Below are 27,283 nucleotides of genomic sequence, written 5' to 3'. Positions count from 1 at the left end.
CGGTCTTGTTTGCCTTATGATAAATGAGCATAAAACCTGAAATAAAGTAAAAAAAAAACAAAATTTAATCACTCGTAACTTCGTGTGGGCATGGCAAATCTTTTCCATCTTTTGCACATAAAGAGCAGCGTGCTTCGTAACGTAAATGTGGAAAATTTCTGCCTTCTAACTTTAATAATTTCCGAGTAAGGAGAAAAAATCCACAACGTAGTTCGTTGCGCGCTTCTGCTCTGACTGATTTGGCCAATTTTCAATACCAACCTGCATGCAGAAACTCCCAATGTTTCCACCAAATTTGATGTCGATGTTTTAATTTTTGCAACCTCAAAGGCAGTCATCGCACTGATGGACAGACATGGTTAAATCAACTCAGAATTTTACGCTGATCAAGACTACTTTACACATTTTATAGAGTCTCTGAACCTTCCTATTGGTCGTTACATATATTATGGAAAAAAACCAAGAGGCGTATATCATCATCTTACAGTGGTGGATATAAAAATAATAAGTCTAAAGGAAAGTTTAGCCCTAATTACTGAAAAGTTAGAATCAATGCAGAAGCAATTCCTCCTATCCGCATTACATAATATCTTGAGTGAAATTTAAAGGTCAGGCTCCCGTCATATAAAAAAACAGGCAGCTTTTAATTCACTTAATCTTTCCAACAAAAAGAGAAAATTGATATGAAGAATTTTGTTTTCAAGAAAGGGAAGATGGCAATCCCAATCCTGCTAAACGAGATTGATCTCAACCTTCCGCTTAGCTCCTCAAGTTGCTCTGAGCCCATTAAATTTGCTCAATGTCGTACAAAGTATGAGCTCTTATGGCCTTTTCGTGTAAATAACTCTAGCAAATCGTATCATGAATTTTCTTCAGGCTGATAATGAAAACTTACCACGTTGAAAACTTCTCGGGTATTAACCTAATGGAGAGATCGCTCATGTAATGCTTTATAATGAATAGTGTATCAATCTCTTAGTCTCACTTAAGTAGCCTTGGAAGACTTATGTTTTTATTGCCAAGAAAGTTAATCTGTTGGAAAGTGGGCCAAGTGCATTTAAGTTTAATTACAAATGAACCTAATTTAAGATGCTACGATTACCCTCTATTAATTTTTCGATTTTATATTGTTAGTCTATTAATTTAAGTTCTACTTGCTTAAATTGTAACCTTAAATATCCTATGCGGCTATAAAACATTGTAGGTTTACATGACTTATCTTTTTCTTCTTGTAATTAACCTAAGAAGCAATTTTTTTGGCTACATCTTAGCCATAATCACAAAAAAAATAACACGATTAAGAACATAATAGTCGGTCAAGGTCAGCCCTTACATACCCTACACCACATTGTCAAAGACTATTCTTTTATATCTTATTTCTATATAAAGGCGTATTTTTCATTTATGGAGAAGCAGGCGCCAAAACGCAACCTAATTTGGTACAAGCTCAATCCTTACATAGGGCAGGACCCAACAATAGCCGTAGATGGTCCAAATTTTGTGGAATTCATTTTTATATGAAATTACCACTACGAGTCCAGCTTCATCACCAGTTATTAAAACTTAGACTTTTCCGCTCTACAAAGGATCAATTTTCGCGAAAATTTTTGTTATGGTAGGATTCAAAATATAAGCCGAGATGATTCGAGTTTGGTATTGTTAAATTTTTTATGTTAAATTACTGATATAATATAGTATTCACCGAAAATTATACCTTTTTGTCGTATGAACTGCAGTTTTCGTTATATGAGAGTGGGTTCAAAACTTGTCACCTTTTTAAGTAGTTCATCATTTTCTGAAATGCAGTTCAGACAAGCTATATATATCATTCATTATAAGAAATGTCAATTCATTCATAAAGAAATTATTTAGAAAGAATACAGCATAAGTAGCGCATCCGAGTTCAGTGTTTCCGATATATATATATAAAATTTTGTAGTGAGATTTGTAATATGTAACCGAGCTTTGTCATGTTGAAAAATTACATGATTGACATATTGCGCGACGCTTTTCTTTTCCAGTTATTGGCTGCGAACATTTGACGATTTCGTAACGAGCCTAAGAATATAATAATATGCTAAGGAATCGGGATGGCGAGAAATGCCAAGCATAAGCTTAGGCCGCTAAATGTTTGATGTAGCTATGATCATCAAGGGCTGAATGAATTTTTTAGGTATTATATGCAATTTTCGTCAGGTACGGCAGCAGCAGCTTGAATAGCAGATGTAACGAGTCCCACTGGAGCAATTTAGTCGACATATTCAAAGCTAAAAAAGAATGCACACTATACTCTACGACACAATCATATGTATAACACATCATCCCATAAATTCGTAGGATGACGTACGGATATAGGATGACTATTGACGAATCCATATGGTTTTTGGATAAGTAGTTTTGCAAAAGTTACAGTACTTTTCCTTAATTTAACCATTTAAGTACCAGACGGTATTGAAAAAACACTGTCGAAGAATCCCAAGCAGCGCGATCGCGCTGTTTTTTCAATATCGTGTGGGTTTTCTCGACATAAAATCTGAACAGCGCGATGGCGCTGCTTGGGGCTCAAACGGTTAACAAACACTTGTACTATCGATCTAATAGAATCTTATGCCTGCTTAAGGTGTATCTTAAGTATAGTGCAATATTTCAATCCTTTACGGGACTCTTTAACCCTCTACCACCTGTGGTACAAGGTATGATATGCTTGTGTGAATGAATACAGACCTCACAAGGGCAGCAGACAAACCAATCTTTTGTTACGCTACAATATATTATTATCTAAGCTCATCTATTCGTCTGTCCTTCTGATATTCTCATTTTCCATGGTTCTTATGTTCTTATGGTTCGGATTAGACCACATCTTCGATCACTACCCATATAAAGCTTGATTTTGGAAAGTCGTTGTATGAATGGCTGCATTAGGCGAACTGTTGTAGAGCGTTATATGGTGGATCATGACGCACTTGTAATCTTGTCTTTTTTGTTTTTTAGTCTTTTTAAAAATTTTCTTTTATATATCTTTTATGATCAACCATTCGGGGGATGGCCCCTATACATATACGTACAAGGTGCTGATTAAGACGAAAGAAGTGGAGGAAGGCGTATAGTTTGTGGTCACATTCCAGAAAGATGTATGATACGCAAATTTATATACAATTTTATAAGAAAAACACGCAAGAGCCAAGAGAGAAAATATTATTGTTTATGGTTTTTTCCAAATGTGATGAAAGTCATGATTCATTTGACGAAATTAAAAAGAATTATTGTTTCATTCAACACGGGTTCTAATATATGTAAATTTTTATAGAACAAATTGTAAAGTTTTTGTGAATTCCATTTTTACACCCCACAGCACTTTTACTAGAAAGGTATATTAAGTTTGTGTGGTTGTTTGCAACACCCAGAGTGATTTAAGGTTGGCACACCTTTTATTATACAGATCAATTCATGATCACTTTCTGAGTTGATCTAAGCCTGTCTGTCCGTCTATTGGTTTCCTGTGTTTAAGCTGCAGCAGATGGTAATTTTTGGAGACATTTCGATGAAATTTGTTAACCGCGCTTGTGTTGACGCAAAGACGAACGCTACTGAAAGCTTTCCAATCGGACCGCCTTTTCGACTAATATCGTTATTACGTCTTATTTTGGAAGCTCACTGTATAAATGACTTTATTATGTGTGTACAATATTTGTTGGCGGCCCATTGCTAACTATATAGTTCTCATTGTACCGATCAATTCAAAATCATTTTGCGAATCGATCTAAAACTGTCTGTCCGTCTGTGCACATATCCATTTAGATTACCTGTGTTTAAGCTGCAGCAGATGGCAATTTTTTGAAATATTTCGATGAAATTTGTTACCCACAAAGACAAACGCTATTGAAAATGTTGCAAATTGGGCCGCCTTTTCGATCAATATCCTTCTTATCTTATTCTCTTATCTTAAAAGATCACTTCTTATTTTAAAAGATCACTATATGAATAAGTGTAGGTGTAACGGTGCAGGGTATCTGTTCGCTGGCTACAGCCAACTGTAGAGTTTTTACTTGCTTAAAATTCAATAAAATCTACAAATTCCGAGCAATGTCTCTTTCATATTTTCTTCTTCTTCTGCTATTCAGCAAATCAACAAACGAAAATTCTTCTGCTATTCGTAAATCATATTCATATTATTTAAAAATTTGGACAAGCAAAAAAATTGTGTTGAAAAACTCTGAATTGAAGTATGATTGTTTCGAAAACAAAAGATTAAGCCAGACAATCGAGAAAAAGAAAATATTTTTATTTCTAAAGTCAACCAGTCAAGCAATCAAGTTTTTCAGTGTTACACTATACTTGAGCTCTTTATCTAATGTCTTATATATGTAAGTGTGTATATGCGTGTGCGGATATACAAGACTTGATCATAAATATAAATAAGCATATTCATGTATTCATATAGATATATATATATATATACATACATATACAAATAACTGGTATATGGGCCAATATATCTTACCACTCCTTAATAGTATAATACGGCCACTTAATCTATATCTTTTATACTAGCATGAACCTATATATATACAATTACAATTTAATACTCATGTTATTTCTTACATATTTGTAATCGTTGTTGGTATTTTCTTGTTGATAAGTACATAATTCAAATGAATCGCGAGTAATGAATTCAATTTTAAAGTGCTAAAGTGAATGTCCAGTGCCTGAAATTTGAACTGGTTTCTCGCTTTTCATGCGCTCTGTCTCGAGTAGATTGATAAAAGAAGTTTAGTTTGTTTTATTTTTTAGATGATTGTATGCATAAGTGCTCGCTAATGTTTATTGTTTATCTGGCGTAAGTGTTGTTGTATTATATTCTCACCTGGACACAGACAGTAAATTCTTATTGTTAGCAATCACGTAAGCAACAAACAGACACGGTTTCATAATAATAACCGAGTGACTATATACTATATACTAAGCAAGAGAAGTAAATTCGAATGTTTTCGCATTGGCTGACTTGAGGAAACTAATGCAAGCCACATACCTAACCTGAAATTCTTAAAGTTTCAAAGTAAAAAACAAAAACTATAGATAGCCATGGCTAACCGTCGGATATCGTACAGATACGCACCTAACAGTTATTCAGATAATGAGTCTTCAAATTAACACGCTATACAGTAAGTGATCGAAAAAATGGTACAATCCAAACCACCACCAATAGTGTTCGTTCTTGAGCCAAAACAAGTTGTCAAAGTATCTCAAACACTGCGATCTGTGGATTGAACACGACAGTACTGGTCAGACAGATTGACAGATGAAAAATTACGGTGTGCAAGTAAAACGTAAGGATACGCGACGGACGGACGGACAGACAAACTTGAAACGACCAGAAGTGAATCCTAGGGTAATTCTGAATAAATCGGTATAACAAAAAGTATATTTATCTATGCATACATTCGCACCAACTTGCATTGTTAATTTATGGTTCGAAGCTTATGTAAATCATCTTTAAAGTGCTATTCCCACTAATTATATAAAGCTTACTAACGTTCGCCCCAAAAGCAAAGTAGAAATATTCGGCATTTGAGAAAATAGCCAACAAAGCGGCGAAGGACTACGAAGCTGGATAAAGTAGGCAAGATTACACGCAACTGTTCATGCTGTTCAACTACTGACAATTGGGTGACAGGATAGAGTCACTTTATCTGACAAAGAATGCTCAATCCCATCAACAAACAAATCAATAAAATTTAATGGACGGCTGGAAGCCAAACAGATTGTCCAGATTCCTTACAAGCAATCACAAAAAGACATTTTACAGTAACGGATAGTATGTAGAAGGTCTAAAGAACATATTGATTCTTCGCTGTATACCCTATGATGGCATTCATCGAATATCTGCTAGAGAGTAGAATGAGTGTGGGTTCACAGCATTATTGTGCTATCGTTCGTTTCATGTTCAAACCATAGTTAAAACTAATCGAAGTAGATCGTACGAAATTTCTGTTACTTTAACGACTTCACTAATCATTTCCTTATCGATTACAATTCTCTCAATTTGTCCCTCATTTTAAGCATTGATGAGCTTATTAGGCTGCCTAGCTCTTGCAACTGCTTCAACTCTCATCTTTTTGGGAAGGATTGGTAGCATTTGTAACCTCGCTCCTCGCAATCTTTGAAGCAGTTTCGAAACATTTTTAATCGTCCATTTTGAAGGCAAAATTTCCCATAGACTGCCTAATTCTACATTTTATTGCAGTGCCAAAGTAAGTAAAGACACATACCCTGGCAATAAAAAAAAATGATGCAAGTAGAGCGAAAAATGGGCGTAAAATGCTTAAAGCCATGATAGCGTGCTTTTTCAGAATAATGATAATCGACGCTCGCACGGCAAAAAGAGTTCACAAAATTATTTGCGCTGACATCACCGCTGATATATTCTATATATTCCTTAAACTAGCTATATCTATATATATTTCTCAGGCATCCGTCGATTATGAGGATAGTAAGAGAACTAGATGCTTAGGTAGATAGACTTAAAGCACTAGTTCTCGTCTACTCAGCTTAGAATTGACTTTTTTGTTAGAGAGACTCGACAAATGCGCAGGGCTAGAGTGAACCATACTTTTGACAGAACACATCCTCATAAAAAAAAAACAATGTAAGAAATTATATTCCGCTGCGACCAAATCTTTTATCCATCCATCACCGTTATCCCAGAAAAGATTTAAAAAAGAAAAGGAAAAATGTAAATTTGTATATCCCTTTAGATTTGCTTGGCTGATTTTTTAAATTTTGGTAAACTAATTTTGTGGAAAAATGAACGAGCAATTGTTTTGTTTGTGTAGAAGTGTGGGCTTTACAGGCGTAATTGCCATTCTCAAACCCTTCTGCAAATTCGTAAGCGATATATTCTTTTTTGCGAACGGGAAACGATCATGTAAACGAACCAACAGACAAACGAACCAGATTCCAACTTTGAAACTGGCCAAGAATATACTTTTATATAAGCTTGTTTCTGCCCGTTATGAAGGAGATAAAAAAAAAAAATTAAATTTCAATACACTATAGTATTGCATAGCCGTGGACAATTTTTTCCAATACAGATATTACAGCATGGCCCAGCTTTTATGTAATGATCAAAAAACCGATTTTTACTCGTATTGAATAGAAGCGTTGTCTCCACTTTACATAGTGCTGTAAGCGAGCCCTTAGATTTATTTAGATCATTTTCCAAACTGCGTGCAAGACTTCCAATGTTATTCCCAAATTCAGAATCGCTTGCTCCGTTATTGCGACCAGGAGAATGTTTGCAACAGGCACTGCACACACGGACGGACGGATCGACGGACTATTGGCCATGCTTAAAAAGAAGAAAACAGATGAGGAATCAGTTCTGCAAATGATAAATCAATTTTTCTCTCCCGCTATCGAGCAATGTCGGGATTTTACAAATTTTCTCGCGAGTCTGATCCTTTTCGTAGAGCTAATGGAAATAATGATAGATTGATAATGTTGATGATGTGAAAACAATAGCACCACCGATGAGAAGTGTATGCACAGGAAAAAGATCAAAAGGAAAGCCACGAAATCTCTTTTTTATAATTACAATGGAAAAGCAATAATGATCTGGAATGAATCTTTTGCCACCCGTTTGATTTTGCCAATTTCCTTCCTCTTTACCTTAGTCTTAATATCAATCTGTAAATTAAACTCTAGTATAGGAAGCTGATCAGCACTTTGAAAATGTAGCGATTAACTATTTCGAAGTTAGGTGTACATAGCGTACATGGCGTATGGCATATGGCATAGATATAGAAATCTTAAGCTGATTAAGACCTTCGGATGAATGACCAGCTGCGCGTACAGTAAAGTAAACTTTTTTTGTGAATTTCAGTTTAACAAGTTTTTAAGCAAAACGTTTTTAACGAAATACGTTTTTGTGACCATTTGACATTTGAAACCAATTTAATACCACAAACATATAAGATATGAATATTAGAAGAAATAAGTTACTTAATCAAAAAACAAAAAAAACAAAAAAAAGACAGAAAAAAAACATTATAGTCCGGCTAGGCTGGTTCCTAAAAACCCTATCGCACATTGTCTAGCACAGTTCTTGGTTTTGTCATAAAACATTAGAAAAATTGCACCCTCTTTTTATATGAACTTACTATTATGAGGCTATGTATTAAAAAATACCCCCCTTTGCAAATAAAAGCCCATTGTTCATAAGAACGGTTGTTGCCAAGAGGTTAATTTTTATGTTATAGAACTTTTTATTACTGTTATGGATGTTTTTATTATAATATATCATAATTTAAACTTTTCTGCCTTAAATAAAAAACATTTTCCTGAAAATCCTTATTTAGAATAGGATCCAAAAATAGGCGTACGTGGTCCAAATTTTATAAAGTTAATTTTTGTATCCAATTACTATTATGAGCTAATTTTCATCATAACCTATTAAAATTTAGCTTAGAGATCAATTTTCGTAAAAATTTATATATACGGTAGGATCCAAAAAATAGGTCGAGATGGTCCAAATTTCGCATATGACTTTTTTTATCTTATTTTTCTATTATGATCTGATTTTCATCATGAAGCGTTGAAAATTAGACCTTTTTGTCACATGAGCTTTAGTTTTCGCTGTATGGGAGAGTGTATAAAAATTGCCTCAGCCGGTCCAAAGTTTTCATACTAATTTAGAATGCCGAAATACTATTGCTTAGACACTTTTGTCGAGAAATTTTGGAAATTGCAAATGCTTCCATATAATAACTTTTTAAAATGGGGCGTTATATGGGGTTTGGGGACCGATGCAAATCATTTTTAACAGAGTCCGTCCTGAGATAAAGTATGGCAGTACATCAAATTTCATCAAAATATCTTAATAGACAGATGGATAGGTAAGCTTACTTCGGTTTAGAAAATGATTCTGAATCGATTGGTGCAACAAAAAGTGCATCTATCTTATGCCCTTCTGCGCTTCTGTTACACACGTCCGCACAAACTTAATATATGTTGTATCACAAGTGGCGTAGAGTATCAAAAAAAAAGAAAACCTGCTGTGGACACATATTTAATGGTTCGGAATGTGGAATATAAGAAAGACATTTTATTGGCCCTATGCGCAGATTCAAGGTTAACCGTGTCACCGAGTAATAAGAAAATAAAAAAATGAGCCGCGATAAAGGCAGCCGCAGACGACCGTGACAGGACTCGAACCTGCAATCTTCGGATTCGAAGTCCGACGCCTTATCCATTAGGCCACACGGTCCTGACGTTTGTTAACAATGTTTTTATCCTTATAAAACGAGAAAAGGGATGAAAAAACAACCCTCTTTATTTGGAAAATTTTCAAGCATCCTTAAGTAAAATGTATGCAAAAGGCAAACCATCCTCCCTCCCATGCATCTGTAGATAAAAATTAATAATTGCGCGTAGCCAGCGAGAGGCAGCATAGCTGCAACCATCACTTTATAGCAAGCGTGAGAGGAAAATTTTCAACGAGAAATTTGTTTAAGGAATTACGTACAAATTATCACAGTCATCTTTGTATATGTATGGCTCAGTGTGGTTTTGCGACTTCATAATAAAATAAATTATCATTTATGCCTTGTCGCAAAGACAAAAAAAATGTTTTTTTTTGTTTTTCACATTTTGTATTAAGCATTAATTCTTGCTTCGGTTAAATGTTACAAATCATTTGTGGTTTTATTAATTTTCCATATGCCATTATATCTAAACTACTACGCTACATATAAAAGAGCAACAATTAAAAATATTTATATATACATATATATAAATTTGGTTATTGTGAATTGTATGGCGAAATTTGGCTTTTTGATTTTTTTTTTTTTTTTTTTTCTTCTAAACCGCATATATATCAACTATGCCGGACAATTCTTTTACCCTGTGTGCATGATTCAATGGTACATTGAATAAAATGCAGATAATTATTCGTACAAGCATATATCTATTCATACTTCAAGGTAAACCAGAGCATTTCTTGTTGCTGCATATATGTATATGTATGTATGTATATATAACGAACGTCTTATCGAAATGCAACCATATTTTCGCTTAAAACATAATTCAAGTTTTACAGCATTTTGTTGAAATGAGTAGGAAAGTTGTACCCTACTTAAAGAGAGTCTTGGCCATCGATCATTTAAAATAAATATTTACGTGCAAGTTATTAACAATAAACAAATATTTGTAATAAATTTTCTTTTTATAGCCTACATCGCACTTGCTGCAAGATTATATTGTGAGGATTTGTGCGGATGTTTGTAGCACTCAGAAGAAGTTGAAATAGACCCACTTTTTATTATACCGATCGATTCCAAGCTTATCTGTCCATCTGTCCATCTTCAACCATTTTCCGTTCAACCTACAGCTGGCAAATGGTGATGGAGATATGAGATTTGATAAAATTTTGCACTCCAACGTGTTTTGGCCCAACGACAAAAGTTTTTGGAAATGTTCAGAATCAGACCACTTCGTCGACCACTTCCCATATTGCGCTTTATTTTGAAAAGTCAGTGTATAAATGAGATATTTATGTAGCGAGGTATTTAATACAGATTCGTGGCCCGCTCTTATTCTTCTTAACTCAGATCAATTTTATAGTTGCAACTTTTTAAAAGAAAAAACTATTATATTTTTTCGGACCAGTCTTTTAGATATCATTACATTTGAAAAGTTTAACCAGATATTTATTTAAATTTAATTAATTTTGTTGTTTCGAATCTTTATTTTAATTTTTGTCGCAACAAAGATATGCTAATAAAAAAAGGATTGTGCGAAGACATACGGACCGACTGAATGCGCAATAAACCAATCGTCATCACTTGATACCGTTTATAATTTCAAGCATAGATATTTATTATATTAAGACTTGTATTAAAAAACATTTTTGATCGACATCGTACAATATCAAGCGACGAATATCAGATAAGATATATAACGATAGTTGGTGTCAAAATATATGTGCATTTAGTCTCTTTTTTATTTAATATATCGCAAGAGGGACTAAAATATCGCTTGTTTATTGTAATAATAAAAAATTATCTCCCTTGAACGAACTTACGGAAGGAACTCATCTGACCACCGTAAAAACCTCAAACGATATCGCATATCAGCATTAAGAGGTCACTTAAATTAGAACCGAGACTACGACGCCAGTGCATGCGAGTTCAAATCTCAGATCGGTGAGGCATATTTGGCCGCTTAGCTATAGAGAGTGCTCGGTTGCCACGCTTACCAAGACTAGACATTACAAAGACAAGTTGTTTTGCTAAACATCGTCGTTTCAATTAGTTTATTACGATCTATATTACGCTGGATTTGCTAGTCCGGCCACAAAACATGCTTGCAACGGGTTTTGGTATTTAAGAAGCCACGTGGTGTACAAGTGCGACGTATTAGGGCATATCCGGTCCAGATCAAATCCACAATATTGCAGGCCATTAATTCCAATTGGTAGGTGGTCGCCTGAGCACTTGGTGGGTAAGAAAATGAATACCAACTTACCGGACACACACTTAATAACGTGCTTCTCTTCATCATACTTCTTCCGAACCTTCACCGCACGCATACACGCCTAGACGACATCCCTTAAGTCATTGTTCATATCAAAAGAGAAAAGAGCAGAAGGAGAAGAAGAAAATGAAGCTACCGGCTACGATTTGTTTAGGGAATCTTCTCACATTCCGATCTCCATTATTTCGGTGACCAACGGCGTAATAAAGTGCGTTTACCTGTTGATGATAGCAGCGGTAAATGTCCATCACATACTTTACTGAATTAAGTGTTTGGTTGGTTGGTTGGCTGGTCATTTCATTTATTCTCTCAGTCGGTTGTTATACCATAAACAACATTGCTCTGCATTAGCAAGCACCACATATGTAAATGCTTTACAGACAAATGATTTACTTTGTTCACCTTAAACGATCGTATCATGTTTTTCTCTTTTTTTTTCTTCTTTAAATAGATTCAATTCAAGTGCATTTACTGATGATGTTCTGGGTTCTGTTGCACTAAATTCCTAAGTAATTAGCTTTACTATGCCTTCAAATTTCTATCTGCTAAACTATGCGTCCCTTACTTCATATGACTTGCAATTTCCTTTTATTTTATTGTAGACTTGAATTTATTTATATTTTAACCATCGTTCATGAGTTCAATCTAGTGTTCTCAGTTCTTGAAGAATTCTTTGTTGCATTTGTTTCTCACCTATAAAGGCAAAAAAAACAAGAAAAGGCACTGCGTTAAGGTAACCTTCAAATCCTTGAAATGTCAGAGTAACAAACTAGTTTTATGCTGGGCATAAATGCGGAAGATAATCATTGTAAACTAAAATCGATTCTTCCCTACAGTATGAACTGCTTTGGTTTTATAAAAAAGCGGTCATCACCGAATCTTTTATACCTATCCCATACCGTTATGCTATTAAGGACAAAAAAAAACTGAAAGAACTATATTTTCATACTTTATAATATGGAGATTTTTTTCTGGCTGATTTTTTTTTATTTTCAAAATAAAAGTTGTTTTCGTGTAGGCCTTTGGACGTTGTAGGCGTGTCCTTGGAAAACTGTAAGTCATTTCAAAATTCTTTTGCAAACTTGTAGGCGATATCTTCATTATTGCTTTACTACAACTACTATACACTTGCGTAGACAGGCAGATAGACATGCTTAGGTGCAATGCAAATTTGAAACAGGCCAATATGCCTTAGAAAGGTATTCAAAAAATAAATTAAATTTTGATATAATTAGTTTTTTCCATTTTTGCAACGGTCCTACAGCACCGCTCCTAGAATATGCCTTCATATTTTTGTAGATTTATCTGCTGTAGTTCATGAGTAATGGGCCAAAAAGCAATTTTTGAATTCGTTTTGAAAAACAGAGGGGTTCTCAGCTGATATGACACTGCAAACGTATTCTTCCATCGAGTTTACCAATTTGCAATACCAACACATGCACAAAAACTTCAAATGTTTCTGCCAAATTTGCTTCATTTTTGTGATCAAGAGAATGCTTTTTCAACAGACATTACAAAGGCGGACAGACAGACAGACGACCAGATGGACATGCTTAAATCGACTTGGAAATGTTGCTTCTTTCTGGGCATTGCAAACGTTGTGACAAAATGAATATATCCCTTATCCTTGAAGGCTATAAAAAAATGGCTTTTCTTGGCTACGATAAAAGCAAACAAACAGCTTTAGTAGGTTGTGCAGATTCTTTAATATTTATAGACTTAAATTACAAACATAAAGTAAATAAAAAAGTTCAATGAACACCTCCTTCCAGTAATTGAAATTTTAAAATACATATTTTTACACGATTTTTATTCACTTTTGCGCGATCAAAACGTGTTTCGCGAAATTTCTCATTGGTTTGGAAAGTCACACGCCAAGCTCAGAAGAAGTGATGAACAGTCCCTTTCCTTTGATGAGGTCAATGTAAAAGAATTGGCAACTCTTGATATTCAGGGCGTAAGAGCTGCTCAGAGTAAGGGTTCCTCGGCCATAAAAGTGTCTCTGGACGATAAAAAGGGATTAAATCAAGCCCTTGCAAACCTTGTTCAGGGTAAATTTTTCTCAGTGATAAAAAGAGATTTGTCCGTCAATGAAATTCTTTAACACAATTCCTTGGCTTTTTTTAAATTCCCACCAGCTCGCGATTCGCTGTTCTTCAACCCCACACTGCGCACAATCTACTTGCAGTAGAATTTCATAGCGTTGCCGATATCTCTTCAGCTTTCTAGTTAAGCGCACACAAATCTTTACAATTTTCTTCTTTACCGCACGACATGATCCTTCCTGATCACCATCATGCCCAAGCATATGGATAACATCCACTAAGTGGCTAGTCACTTACTAACAAGAATAGCATTGTGACGAATGCAATGTGAGGTCAATCAGCTGAGTATTGGAACTTTGATCCAAGCCAAGTACACAAAGAAAGAGGATATGCTCATTAATAAATCTCGCCTCAATAACTCATAGACAATCTAATATGAATTCCTGCACATGAATGAATATTTAATGATATTTGGAAAAGTGTTTTTCTTTGAGTATGCAAACTAAGTGTACCTTCGTGTGAGAATTTCAATCTTATCTTACCCTAGGGCTGTTCGTGAATCTTTAGCACGATCATTCTTACAATGTTGGCTTAACAACATTACACAATGTGTAAAATTTATGTTTTTATCATTTTCGGTCGCCAAAAGCAACGTATAAATGAATTGAAAAGCATTGCTTGCATCAAGGCGAACAAAATTTAAATACAACATCACGTTGTAGGTTGATAATCAACTATAAGCGACTACTTATCCGATGTTTAAAGAAGTGCTTTGTTAAGAAATGTTGAGATTTTTTTTTTTTTGCAGATAAATATTTTATATACTGACAGCAAGAAAAATTTGGAATTAAAAATGTTTTAAAACAATTTATTTTTTTTTCTTTTATTTTAAACCCCGTTTACGGAATATGATTTTGTGTAAATAGGAAATGAAAGTTGATTATCTGTAATTAGCTTTTGTATGCTGAACGAGTGCTAGTTTTTTTAATCATTCACTGTGGATTGCTGCAGACGAAAGCGAAAGAGCGAAAACGAGAGAGTGAGAGATGTCTAATATAAGACATCGTCCCCTGGCCCCACCAGGGGCAGGAGATAGCGATGATAACTTTACAGACGATGAAAACACACCATTAACCCAAGATATTTATGGCGGAAGGTAAGTCGTAAATACTTCTGCGCATTAATAACTTATCTTATATCATATTAGTTTGTAAGTTTATTGGATTTTTAATAACTTGTTTGCACGTTACTTAGGCATTTTACGAAATTTTCATCAATGTAAATATCAAGAGAGGAAATGTTTGAGTTGTTCAGTGAGTTTGCGGTCCGCTTTAATAAGCGCCTTATCATATTCATTTTGGCAAAACGTTTGTATCATCCAGATGGAAGCATCAGAGATCCCACATAGTATATATATATATATATGTGTGTATGATCAGCATTAAATCCTAAGTCGATTTAAGCATGTCCGTCTGTCCACCCATGTGACTGTCCCTCGACTCCTATCGACTTCAAATAAAAGCTTGAACGCATATTCTGTACACGATGTTGTAGCATCTGTTTGAAAATGGGAAAAAATTCACCACGCCTATCCAATATTATAATGCATCAACACTTAATTTTTTTTCAATGCCTTTGTAAGGCGCCGAAACTAACTTCAAAAATCCCATAAAGCATATAAACTTGTCCATCTGTTCATTTGTCCATCTAAACACGCCAGCCTATTCGTCCGTCCATTTGTCTGTCTGCACAAGTGTATAGTATGTCTAGTAAACATTGCCCCGTTAGCGAAAATGAGGATATCGCCTACAAATTTGCTACAACGCCTAAATACCTATGCGGTAAAAACTTTTATTTTGGAAATAGAAAACATCAGCCGCGGTATAGCGGTGATGGGTAAATCGATCTTCCGCAAAGCTTCGGGAACACTGGTTCATATCTGCTTTAATTTCTTCATTTAATGAAGAACGTTTGCCACATAAGAACTCCTTTGAACTTTTAAGAAGATATGAAACTCGGAAAAACTGTGTTTAGAGCGTGATGGTATATATGGTAGATTGTCCAATAGTTCCAAAGTTCTTTAATAGAACTACTCCACTTCTTTAGCATTCTCACCTATTCGCAGAAGTGTTGCTTTTTAAGAACTCATGGCTCATTTCTCACAAGTGCAACGAAACAATAATTACACTACCTTCGTGTTCTTAACTATCCCTTATCTATCATCCTTCCTGATGGCAACTATGACAGCGATATTAGAAAGACACACCGCCTGACTGGGCTGGTCATAAATGAACACAGAGAATAAGAAAGAAGAAGAAAACAAAAGAATTGACTACAGAATAAGAAAGAAGAAGAAAACAAAAGAATTGACTACAAAGGGGCTGTTGCGAGCCGGTATCTTATTGTTCTCCTGGATTTTTGCATCCAATGGATTCGAAATGCCAATTTCCTCTTACCATTTGATTCGTTGTTACTTTAGCGATTATTATGTCTGTCACTGCGCGCGTTACCTATCACTGCATTTATTATATTGTTATTTTACCGATTTAAGGGAAGTCTTCCGCCCTGACTAACCAAAACCGCACGCAACTTTGCTATAAGAAGCGTTTTTCAAGGCTACAATCGCCTTTGCCAAAATACGTCATATTTAAATCTGTCTAAGGCCCAGAGAGTGAAGACCGCGTTGGGTCAAGCACAATGTATGGGGTGTCATGGTAGTACGGGAAATTGCTCGCCAAACGATAGTCTTCTACAGCTGGGTTCACTTTTTTATTATTATTTTTATTATAACTTTAGCCAAAGAATAAATTCTAAGACTAAAGTCTTAAAGCACTATCATCTAAGGCTTTCGGCTTTATTAAAAACTCTACCGCACTTGGGATTTGAACCCACGACCGTTGAGTTTCTAGTTGAGACTCTTGCCTACTCGGCCACTCAGGCGGATTCACTTTTTTTAAAATTGAACCATTGATCTCAATCCACTCTGCGGATTACTTATATATTTCATAATCATAGGAGTCAATCAAAGCTTTACACAAATTTGGTACGCACTTTTAGCCTTTTGAAACCAATATAATTGTTACCGAAAAGCGCTCAACGTTCGTATAAGCTTTTAAAACGATTTTAGTTAACTCGACACCCATGTTCACATTAGCTTTATCACATATGTACTGTATTGCTTCAAACTTCATGCACTGAGTTAATTGAGGCCTTGGCTAAATGAAATTCAGTTAGTTTACTGTCTTCCAAGACCAAATCAAGGTGGTAATCAGTCAGATTTTTTGACTCGTTTTAATCCTTAAAGGCTTTCAGCGTGGATTCTTATTAAATTTGGTTTAATAACATACAAATATAGTGCCCAGTTTCGTATTCTCGCCCTCCCACATCCATCATCATGAGAAATGCTCAATTAGATACAGCACCTGCGGATATATACAGAAGAGAAAGACTTCATATAGGCCTGCCTGTTATTATACGGATTGAGAATCGGCTTCTGAACCGATTTAAGCTTGTGTCTCCGTATGTCCATTTATCAGTCTTGTTTTTTACTGTTCAACCTGCATGCTGCCAGCATCCAATATTGTCAAGTAAGCAAATTCAACTTTTTCCTCTTTTTATGCTCTACACCACTCGTAGTATAAAGTATATTAAGTTGTTTCCGGACGTAAGTAACAACCAGAAGAGCTTAAGGCAGTCCCACTTTTAATTATGCCGATGGATTTAGAACCATTTTCTGAATCGATCTAAGCTTGTCAGCCCGTTTATCCATCTCATGTCTTTTCACCTATACTCGTATTCACTGTATAGGTCGCAATTTTGATGAAATTTGTTACGCTGACATGCTGCACTGAACGCTGGTGAAAATGGTAGTTTTTCAGATATAATCGATTCCATGCTCCAACTACCCGTTTGTCTGTTCTGCATTCTCGTATACAATCCATCGATCACGGTTTTCGAGATATATTGATGAAATTCAGTACACGAACAAGTTTTGGTTCAAGGACGAACGCAATTCGCTATCGCTACTGCCATGGTTTGGGTCTGACCATTTTTTCGACCACTTACTATATAGCACCTTAATTTGAGAAATCATTATATGAATAACTGTGGCAATTTTTTAGATATCTGTCCACCTGTCTGTCCCATAATATAGTGTTCAATCTTCAGACTGGAGTTTCTGAGATACATTGATGAAATTTAGTACACCAAAATGGATCAAGGACGAACGCTATTAGCGATGGTTTGGGCCTGACATTTTTTTTGACTACTCACTATATAACATATTGTTTTGAAAAGTCATTATCTGAATAACTTATTAACATACTAAGTGAAGGGCTGTAGAGTATTTAACATTAGGCCCACGATATTGCTTTTAGTTATTCAATCATTTTGCAAGAATTTTCAATTTTTCAAGAAAGAGAACAAATATTTTCAGGGAAATTTTTTGAAGAATCGATTTATGATTTATTTATGATAGAGGGAAATTGGTCTGGCAAAAGTCGGGCCGTGCATTTTCTGAATGACTTTATAATTCTACATGTTTTACATAAGAATTTTATACCAACCGGGTCTCACTGATATAATTAAATTTTAATTACATTCCAGTCAACGTACTATACAAGAAACAAAAGGCTGGGATGTATTCCGAGATCCTCCGATCAAAATCGAAACTGGTTCGACGGCGAATCAAGAATGTTTAGAATTGACTGTGAAAATCCTAAAAATTTTTGCCTACATCATTACCTTTATCCTAGTGCTGGCCGGCGGTGTGATGGCAAAAGGCTGTGTTTTATTTATGACATCACAATTACGTAAAGACAAGAAGCTTGAATACTGTAATAAAGATCTGGTAAGATAATCTCTTTTACCCTAAGTGAATGAATGCAGTTAATGTTTACTATTTTAGGGGCGCGATAAAACGTTTGTCGTAAAACTACCTGAAGAGGAACGTATTGCCTGGATGTGGGCATTAATAATAGCATTTGCTATACCCGAGCTGGGATCTCTGATACGCTCGGCTCGTATTTGTTTCTTTAAGACGTTCAAAGTTCCAAAAAAAGAACATTTTTGTTTTATGCTATTAATGGAAAGTTTGAATGCTTTTGGCACCGCTTTGTTAATGTTTGTGATATTGCCTCAATTGGATGCGATTCAAGGAGCTATGCTTACTAATTGCCTCTGTGTGATGCCAGGTGTATTGGGTTTAATGTCACGCACTTCGAAAGAAGGCAAACGTTTCATGAAAATGCTTATCGATCTGGTAGCCGTAGCAGCTCAAGTAACCGGTTATGTTATTTGGCCACTTTTAGAAAATCGTAAAGAATTATGGGTTATACCTATAGCATGTCTAATGATTTCCTGTGGCTGGTGGGAGAATTATGTATCCACTCAATCTTCTTTCGGTTTAATTAAAACAATGGGACGCGTTAAAGATGAATTGAAATATACCCGTTACTTCAGTCATATGTTTCTTTCCGTATGGAAGATAACTTTGTTCCTTTGTTCGGTACTTTTTATTTATTGGACTCAAGGCGAAGACCCAGGCAATATGTTTACTTTATATACAGATGCATTTGGACCGCACAAGATTTCCGTAGACGAGTTGGCAATAACTTTAACAGGTAGCTTGCCGGATACCCTGGATGCGGCCAATATCGATAGCATTGATATTGACGCGGCCGAGAACACTGTCATTTACGTTTTGCTCCTACAAATACTTGGAGCTTACTTTTGTTACATATTCGGGAAATTTGCCTGCAAAATTCTGATTCAAGGTTTCAGTTATGCATTCCCTGTCAGCCTAACGATACCGGTTTCGGTCTCGCTTCTAATAGCTGCCTGCGGCATACGTATAGACGATCCATGCTTTTTCCATGATACCATACCCGATTATTTGTTCTTTACCAGCCCTTCAAATTTTCGATTCAACGATTTTGTAACACAGCAAATGGCTTGGGCCTGGATCTTATGGTTGTTAAGTCAGACATGGATTAGTTTGCATATTTGGACTCCGAAATGTGAACGTTTAGCCACGACAGAGAAATTGTTTGTTAAACCAATGTATTGCGCTCTGTTAATCGACCAATCGATGGCCATGAATCGACGAAGAGACGATCAGGCTGATGTTAAAACAGAAGATTTGTCAGAAATTGAAAAAGAGAAAGGCGATGAGTATTATGAAACAATATCAGTGCATACGGACGGATCGGCAGTTCAAAGTAAACCGACAATCAAATCTTCTGATCATATTACTCGCATTTATGCTTGCGCTACCATGTGGCATGAAACGAAAGATGAAATGATGGAATTCTTGAAAAGTATTATGCGTCTAGACGAAGACCAGTGCGCTCGTCGTGTAGCTCAGAAATATTTACGCATTGTCGATCCAGATTACTATGAATTCGAAAGTACGATTTTTATTTGCATTATTTTTCACGCAATTTTTCTTATAATCGTTTTCTTTTCTTTCATCAGCTCATACATTTTTCGACGATGCTTTCGAAATTTCCGATCACAGCGATGATGATATTCAAGTAAATCGTTTTGTAAAATTATTAGTAGCTACCATGGATGAGGCAGCTTCGGAAATTCATCAGACCACTATACGTTTAAGGCCACCCAAGAAATATCCTACGCCATATGGAGGACGTCTGGTTTGGACTTTGCCTGGAAAAACAAAATTCATTGCCCATCTAAAGGATAAAGATCGTATACGTCATCGTAAACGTTGGTCACAAGTTATGTACATGTACTACTTGCTAGGTCATCGCCTTATGGAACTGCCTATTTCGGTAGATCGTAAAGATATGATAGCCGAAAATACTTACCTTTTAACATTGGATGGTGATATTGATTTCAAGCCTAACGCTGTCACGTTATTGGTAGATTTAATGAAAAAGAACAGAAATCTGGGCGCTGCTTGCGGTCGTATTCACCCAGTTGGCTCCGGTCCTATGGTGTGGTATCAACTTTTTGAATATGCTATTGGCCATTGGCTTCAAAAAGCAACTGAGCACATGATTGGTTGCGTACTTTGTAGTCCTGGATGTTTTTCACTCTTTCGTGGCAAAGCTTTGATGGACGACAATGTCATGAAAAAGTATACAACACGTTCGGATGAAGCTCGTCATTATGTGCAATACGATCAAGGGGAAGATCGTTGGCTTTGCACTTTATTGCTACAGAGAGGTTATCGTGTAGAATATTCAGCTGCCTCTGATGCTTATACGCATTGTCCGGAAGGCTTCAATGAATTTTACAATCAACGTCGTCGCTGGGTACCCTCGACTATAGCCAACATTATGGATCTGTTGGCCGACGCTAAGCGTACCATTAAGATTAACGATAACATATCCTTGCTTTATATTTTTTATCAAATGATGTTAATGGGTGGAACGATACTGGGTCCAGGTACTATTTTTCTTATGTTGGTGGGTGCCTTTGTGGCCGCTTTTCGTATTGATAATTGGACTTCATTCCATTACAATATTGTACCGATTCTTGGTTTTATGTTCATATGCTTTACGTGCAAATCCAACATACAACTGTTTGTGGCCCAAGTCTTATCAACCGCATATGCTCTCATTATGATGGCTGTAATAGTTGGTACAGCGTTGCAATTAGGCGAGGACGGTATCGGTTCGCCATCGGCAATATTCTTAATAGCCATGACAGGATCCTTCTTTATAGCAGCCTGTTTACATCCACAAGAATTTTGGTGCATTACAGCCGGTTTGATATACCTTCTGTCAATTCCTTCTATGTATTTACTATTGATTTTGTATTCGATCATTAACTTGAATGTGGTGTCCTGGGGTACGAGAGAAGTGGTAGCCAAGAAGACTAAAAAAGAATTGGAGGCGGAGAAGAAAGCAGCTGAAGAAGCTGCCAAAAAAGTTAAACAAAAAAGTATGCTAGGCTTCTTACAAGGCGGTGTGGGTAACAACGGCGACGAAGAAGGTTCCGTTGAATTTTCTTTAGCCGGTCTATTCCGTTGCATATTTTGTACACACGGTCAAACGTCTGATGACAAGCAGCAACTAACAGCAATTGCTGATTCCTTAGACACTATTAAGAATCGCATTGACAGCATTGAGCAAACGGTTAATCCCAATGAACAACATTCACATCGTCATGGACGTAGGCGTACAACATCGAGCAGTTCGAAAGATCATCATCTACTCTCATCGGTAGCGGAGAAATCGGACGGCGAAACAGAAGAATCGGGCTCGGACACATCTGCCGAACCAAGGCAAGAGCGTGATTTCCTTACCAACCCCTATTGGATTGAAGATCCCGAATTGCGTAAAGGTGAAGTGGATTTTTTATCCAGTTCAGAAATACAATTTTGGAAAGATTTAATCGACAAATATCTATACCCGATCGACAACGATCCCGTTGAACAGGTATGTATGGCATTCACATTTTGAACAGTTTCGATGCGAAATGCAAACAGATTCTCAAGTGGATTTACAAACGTACACCGCTAAGTATTAAAAATGACAACAAGACAAATAAAGCTCTCTTGCAGTGAAAAAAAAAATCTTAATTAAATAGAAGTATAAAACCGTCTCACTCTCTAACGAAAGATCTAAGAGAAAAGGTCTCGATTACAATAAATAATCAATCTTTGGGTTTTCATGCTAAAGCGTTATAGAAAGGAGACATCTTAGGAATACGGTTTTATACTTAAACGTGTGACTTTGTTTTGTTCTCGACAACCTTGAATATCTTAACCTCATTTACGTACAATTTTAGGCAAGAATTGCTAAAGATCTTAAAGAATTACGTGATTCGGCAGTGTTTGCTTTCTTCATGGTAAACGCTTTGTTCGTATTAATTGTATTCTTATTGCAACTAAACAAGGATAATATTCATGTCAAATGGCCATTCGGTGTACGCACGAATATAACTTATGATGAATCCACACAAGAGGTAAATTTTATCAAAGGGATTTCGGAGAAAAACGTCAGCTATATCGTGTTAGCAGTTAAGATTGAATTAAACGTTAAATCTTAAAAGAGGAAGAAATGCGATTTTAGGGTTAAGTTAAATTCTTGTAAGCATTTAGGCGCTGATCGTTTTCTTGAAGAAATCCCTATTGAATTGCTTTACTAACATATTCTCTCTTTTTTGTTTTCTTTCTTTTTTTCTTGTTCTTTTATTTTATTTTTCAAAATTCGAAAAATTTTTTTTCTTCGTCTTCTTCTAAATATTTATGCATTTATATGCCTTTTTCTTGATAACAATGAAATGAAATGGTTTGTGCGTTGATGTGCTGATGATATCTGCAAAATAATTTAAAAAACAAAAAAAAAAATTCTTTTTAAATAAAAATCATACGATTTATCAGGCACGTATAGCATCCGATCTAATTGAGCTGAGGAATAAAGCGGTCTTCGCATTTTTCATGGCCAACGCCTTATTCGTCTTGATTGTGTTCTTGCTACAGCTAAATAAGGACAAATTGCATATTGTTTGGCCACTGGGTGTCAAAACGAATATAACATACATTGAAGAGACTTCTGAGGTTCTTATCGCACACATTCGCTACAATTGTACAACTAATATAAGAGTTCAATGTGTTCCTTCACTTTTTCCAAAGCCCTTCTCTCACTTTCTCTCACTCTCTTTGTTTGTTCCTTTTCTTCTCCTACTTACAACAACAGTAACCAAGCCAACACCTACCTCTACACCCCATATATATATATATATGGATATGTATATGTATGTATGTTCCTTTTTTTCTTATAAAGACTTTTTTATTAATTTCCATTCCTTTCTTACTGGGTTAAAAGAAAACTAATCCTGATACTGTCTCTGTGTGTATGTGTGTGTGTTCTTTATGTTTTAGTAATGCCTTTATATAATCACTCACAGTTTTCGGGGATCTTGAAGACAAACAAACTTTCAAACAAAACTTTTTTTGGGCAATGATTTCCTCTATTTACACTTTTATTTACTTTTTACGTTTATTTTGGGTTTAACTGGTTGCAAAATAACTACTCGTTGCATAAATACATTTGAAACAACATGAATACAATATCATACTTTTGTTTCGATAGGTGTTCTTGAACGTCTTTGAATCAATTTAGGGAATGCGTTTTTCTCTCTTTTCTCAACATCCTATAGGAATCTATTTAAAAGTAAAGCATCGGAAAAATTTGTTATGAAATGAACCATAAAAGCTGTTTAAGACAAAAACACTGAAATCTAACTACGGGTACAATACAACGATTCGCCCTGTTTTTGTTTGTTAAAATCCAGCCAAAGATCAATATTATTTTCTTCCCTTTCAATCTCTGTCTCTCTCCGTCTCTCTCACCCTCACGCTTGTCTTTATTATAAAATTTCATTATATTTTTACATGATAAACCCTTCTGACAATTGCCAATTTTTCGGATAGCTAGCTTCGTGTAGTTTTGCCTCGAATTTCTACATAGTTTGATAACTTTTACTATTTGAATATTATTAACGGTAACCTTACCAAATTGTTAGTTTGTTCCAAGGTGGTAACACCATTGTAAATTTTAGAAATTTTAGTAGTCAGCAAAATTATGAGTAAGGCAACAGTGTTTGTCTGCAGAAGTTGTTTTGCAATAACGAATTCTTGCATTTTCTCTTACTTTTACTATAAATAGTAGTGTTCTAAGATAAATACTTCACGAGAATATGTGTGATTATATTTAAACTTATTAGAGGCCCGCTATAGAACTTTTAACATATTTGACTAATGTAAAGCCATCGAAGAGTTTATGAAGTGCACATTTTCGATCAGATTGTGCGGCGGAAACGAAGCATGTCCGCCCGTCTATATGTCCGTCTCCCTGCCTATACGTCCGTCCGCCCTGCGTACAACGTCAAATTGTCATCTAAAAAGACGAAACTTGGCTTCAAATGTTATTACAAGGATTCGTATGAGATGGGAAGTAATTTTAAGTAAAAAATTTTTTCGAAGCAAACAATTTTTTTTATATATTATAGAATGTCCGAAGCATCTAATAAGCCAACAAAAAAGAATGTTTCGAATTATTCCTTAATACACAATTTCTTGTAGACTGTAAACATATGTAATAACCAAGCGGAGTTAAGGTAGGCCCTCCTCTAATTATACCGATTTCATTTCTGAAACGGTACAAGCTTGTCTGTTAGTCTGCCCGCATGTCCGCTTGTCCGCCTGTCCGTTTAATGCCTATCCATCTATTTTTGTGTTCCACCCACGATTCACAACTTTAAGATGTGTTTAATGACATCTTTTTGAGATATTCGGATCAGTTCACTTTTTTGACCACTCCATCTTATTTTTTCGACAAAGCACGCTCAGCAATAGTATTTCGACATTTTAAATAGAAACGAGAAAATTGGTTCGGCTGAGGCAATTTTTGAACTCCCTCTCATATAAACACTCCTGCGAAAAGTGAATCCTTACATGGTAAAAAGGTATAATTCTTAATATTTCATGGGGGAAATTAGTTCTTAATAGTAAATTGACAAAGAAATTAACCGAATTTGAACCAAATGGGTCTATAAGGATTCTGAGGAAATGTAAACCCTTATAAGCCAAAAAGACTTCATTGTTAATGTTTTCAGACTAAACTTTGTCCATGATATTAATTTGACATAAAAATCAAGTGGCCCAAATTTGAGCGACATAAGTCTAAGCCCACTTTTAATATTTTATAAGAAAACATTGCCAATAGGAGCATGTTAGCAAAAAACTTAACGGTAGGGAATTTTGATCACATAGGTGCAAGATAATAACATATAACGTCTTTGCTCCAGTCCGTGTGTCCGTCCACCTGTTTGATTTTCTTGTGCTCAACGAACAGGCCGATATTTCTGAGATATTTGGACGAACACTATTGAAAATGGTTCGGATCGGATTATTTTTTTGACCACTTTTCATATAACGCCCTATTTTGAAAAGTAGCTATAAGGATAGCTGTGGAATAGTTTAAGCTATTTAACGATGAGCCGCGACCCATTATAGCACGTTTTTCTTAGTTTTCTTATTAGGGAATCTATTTTAGAGTTCACCGAACCAGAATATAAAACATTTACCATGCCTGGGACTTTTTGGTTCATTTTATATACCTATCGTGAATGTTCTTTCATTCCTTTACATGGCTTACAAGGCTGTCACTCATAACTGAAATAATGAATAATTATCATTTAATATACAAAAAAAAAAAAGAAAAAAAAAACATTTTCAAACCTTTAATTAAAACAATTCGGTTTTGTTACCCGACAGACACACCCACTAATTTCAGATCATCAAATTGAAAATAAAAAAATTAAAATAAACAATTTATTTTTATGTACATATGTTTTTATGTGTGTATGTGTGTTGGTTAAATGGTTTACATAAATACTCGTTTAATGCATTAATTCAATGATAATCCAAGGATCAGCTGGCACAAATCAACAATCATTCAAAATATCACAAAACAACAACAACAACAAAAACATTATGGCACATTGTGTTTCCCTAAAACCAGGGATATAAAAAATTTATTTACTCATTAAATGCATTTTTTTTTTTTTTGTTTTCTTTTATTTTGTTTTTTGTTTCCTAACAATTATGTTCCAAAAGGTCGGTAACTAACAAATTCTACTAAAAATTAAACAAAAAAATTAAAAAAAAAAACACTTTCAAACCTTTCTCTCTATAATCGAAATTTTCTTTGTCTTTTTTAATTTTTCTTATTTGCGATTCGATGATTGGATTTAGGTTCATATATCGAAGGAATATTTACAATTGGAACCTATCGGTTTGGTTTTTGTCTTCTTCTTCGCCTTAATTCTAATCATACAATTTGTGGCAATGTTGTTCCATCGTTTCGGTACATTATCTCATATATTGGCATCGACTGAATTGAATTTTTGCAAGAAGAAATCTGAAGATCTCTCACAGGATGCTTTAATTGATAAGGTGAGCTAATGTGCATAAATCATTTTTCTCTCTCTCATATATATATCATGTATATACATATATATATGTATATACATATATGTATGGTAAATAGCATGCTGTAGAAATAGTTAAAAATCTGCAACGTTTACAAGGCATCGATGGCGATTATGATAACGATTCTGGTAGTGGACCTGATCGTATAGCTCGTCGTAAGACTATACAGAATTTGGAAAAAGCACGACAACCACGTCGTCAAATCGGTACATTGGATGTGGCATTTAAGAAACGTTTCATGAAACTGACCGCCGATGCTGAAAATAATCCTTGTAAGCGATAGAAAAATTATTTGGTTTGATCAAAAATTACCGAGAATTCTCAAATTGATCGCGGTATAATTTATATGATTGATATTATATTTATGTCTGTTGGTAGATAGAAATGCGACAAAATTTTCCACCGTTTAATTTTCATTTGCGCACTAGTAACTGACCCGATACATAGAAATGGTGAAAAAATGCTGTAATGATCATATTAAAGAATTTGTCGTAAAAGTATTTCTTTCTTGTAAGCAAGCGTTCATCACAAGCGGATTGTATATAATATCGTCAACATTTTACTCCTCATTTTTCCCTTCATACCGCCAGCGTATTAATATTGTCCATCTGTCTCAAGACGATGTATATGAAAAGAGCTTCCATCAACGTCTACTTGAAATAGAAACTACATCGAAAAAATCATAAGACGGCACCGTTTTTAAGGGAACGGCATAAATGTTAAAAATTGTTTTTTTTTT

The 27,283-nt window shown here is 35.2% G+C and overlaps 1 protein-coding gene and 1 non-coding gene across 3 annotated transcripts in view; one reads left to right on the top strand and one right to left on the bottom strand.

Moving 5' to 3' along the window:
• The window catches only part of LOC119638080 (chitin synthase chs-2), a 38,727-nt gene extending 11,623 nt beyond the window's left edge, over positions 1 to 27,104 (top strand). Inside the window, exons 2-8 of one of the 2 annotated variants that reach the window (XM_038034704.1) lie at positions 14,504 to 14,733; positions 18,183 to 18,426; positions 18,484 to 19,984; positions 20,052 to 21,982; positions 22,930 to 23,106; positions 26,308 to 26,508; positions 26,603 to 27,104. In XM_038034704.1, coding sequence (XP_037890632.1) covers positions 14,624 to 14,733; positions 18,183 to 18,426; positions 18,484 to 19,984; positions 20,052 to 21,982; positions 22,930 to 23,106; positions 26,308 to 26,508; positions 26,603 to 26,827 — 4,389 coding nt within the window. In that variant the 5' untranslated portion in view covers positions 14,504 to 14,623 and the 3' untranslated portion in view covers positions 26,828 to 27,104. Of the gene's footprint in view, positions 1 to 14,503; positions 14,734 to 18,182; positions 18,427 to 18,483; positions 19,985 to 20,051; positions 21,983 to 22,334; positions 22,512 to 22,929; positions 23,107 to 26,307; positions 26,509 to 26,602 lie in introns of both variants that reach the window. The other variant, XM_038034703.1, reaches the window with a different exon arrangement.
• Positions 9,193 to 9,265, bottom strand: Trnar-ucg. Its single transcript has one exon. It is a non-coding gene; the product is annotated as a tRNA-Arg (tRNA).
• Positions 27,105 to 27,283: the final 179 nt, after the last annotated feature.

The sequence above is a fragment of the Glossina fuscipes genome, unplaced genomic scaffold (genome assembly GCF_014805625.2).
Source record: "Glossina fuscipes isolate IAEA_lab_2018 unplaced genomic scaffold, Yale_Gfus_2 73, whole genome shotgun sequence".
Classification (NCBI taxonomy): domain Eukaryota; kingdom Metazoa; phylum Arthropoda; class Insecta; order Diptera; family Glossinidae; genus Glossina; species Glossina fuscipes.
This window is presented reverse-complemented; position numbering and strand designations above follow the sequence as displayed.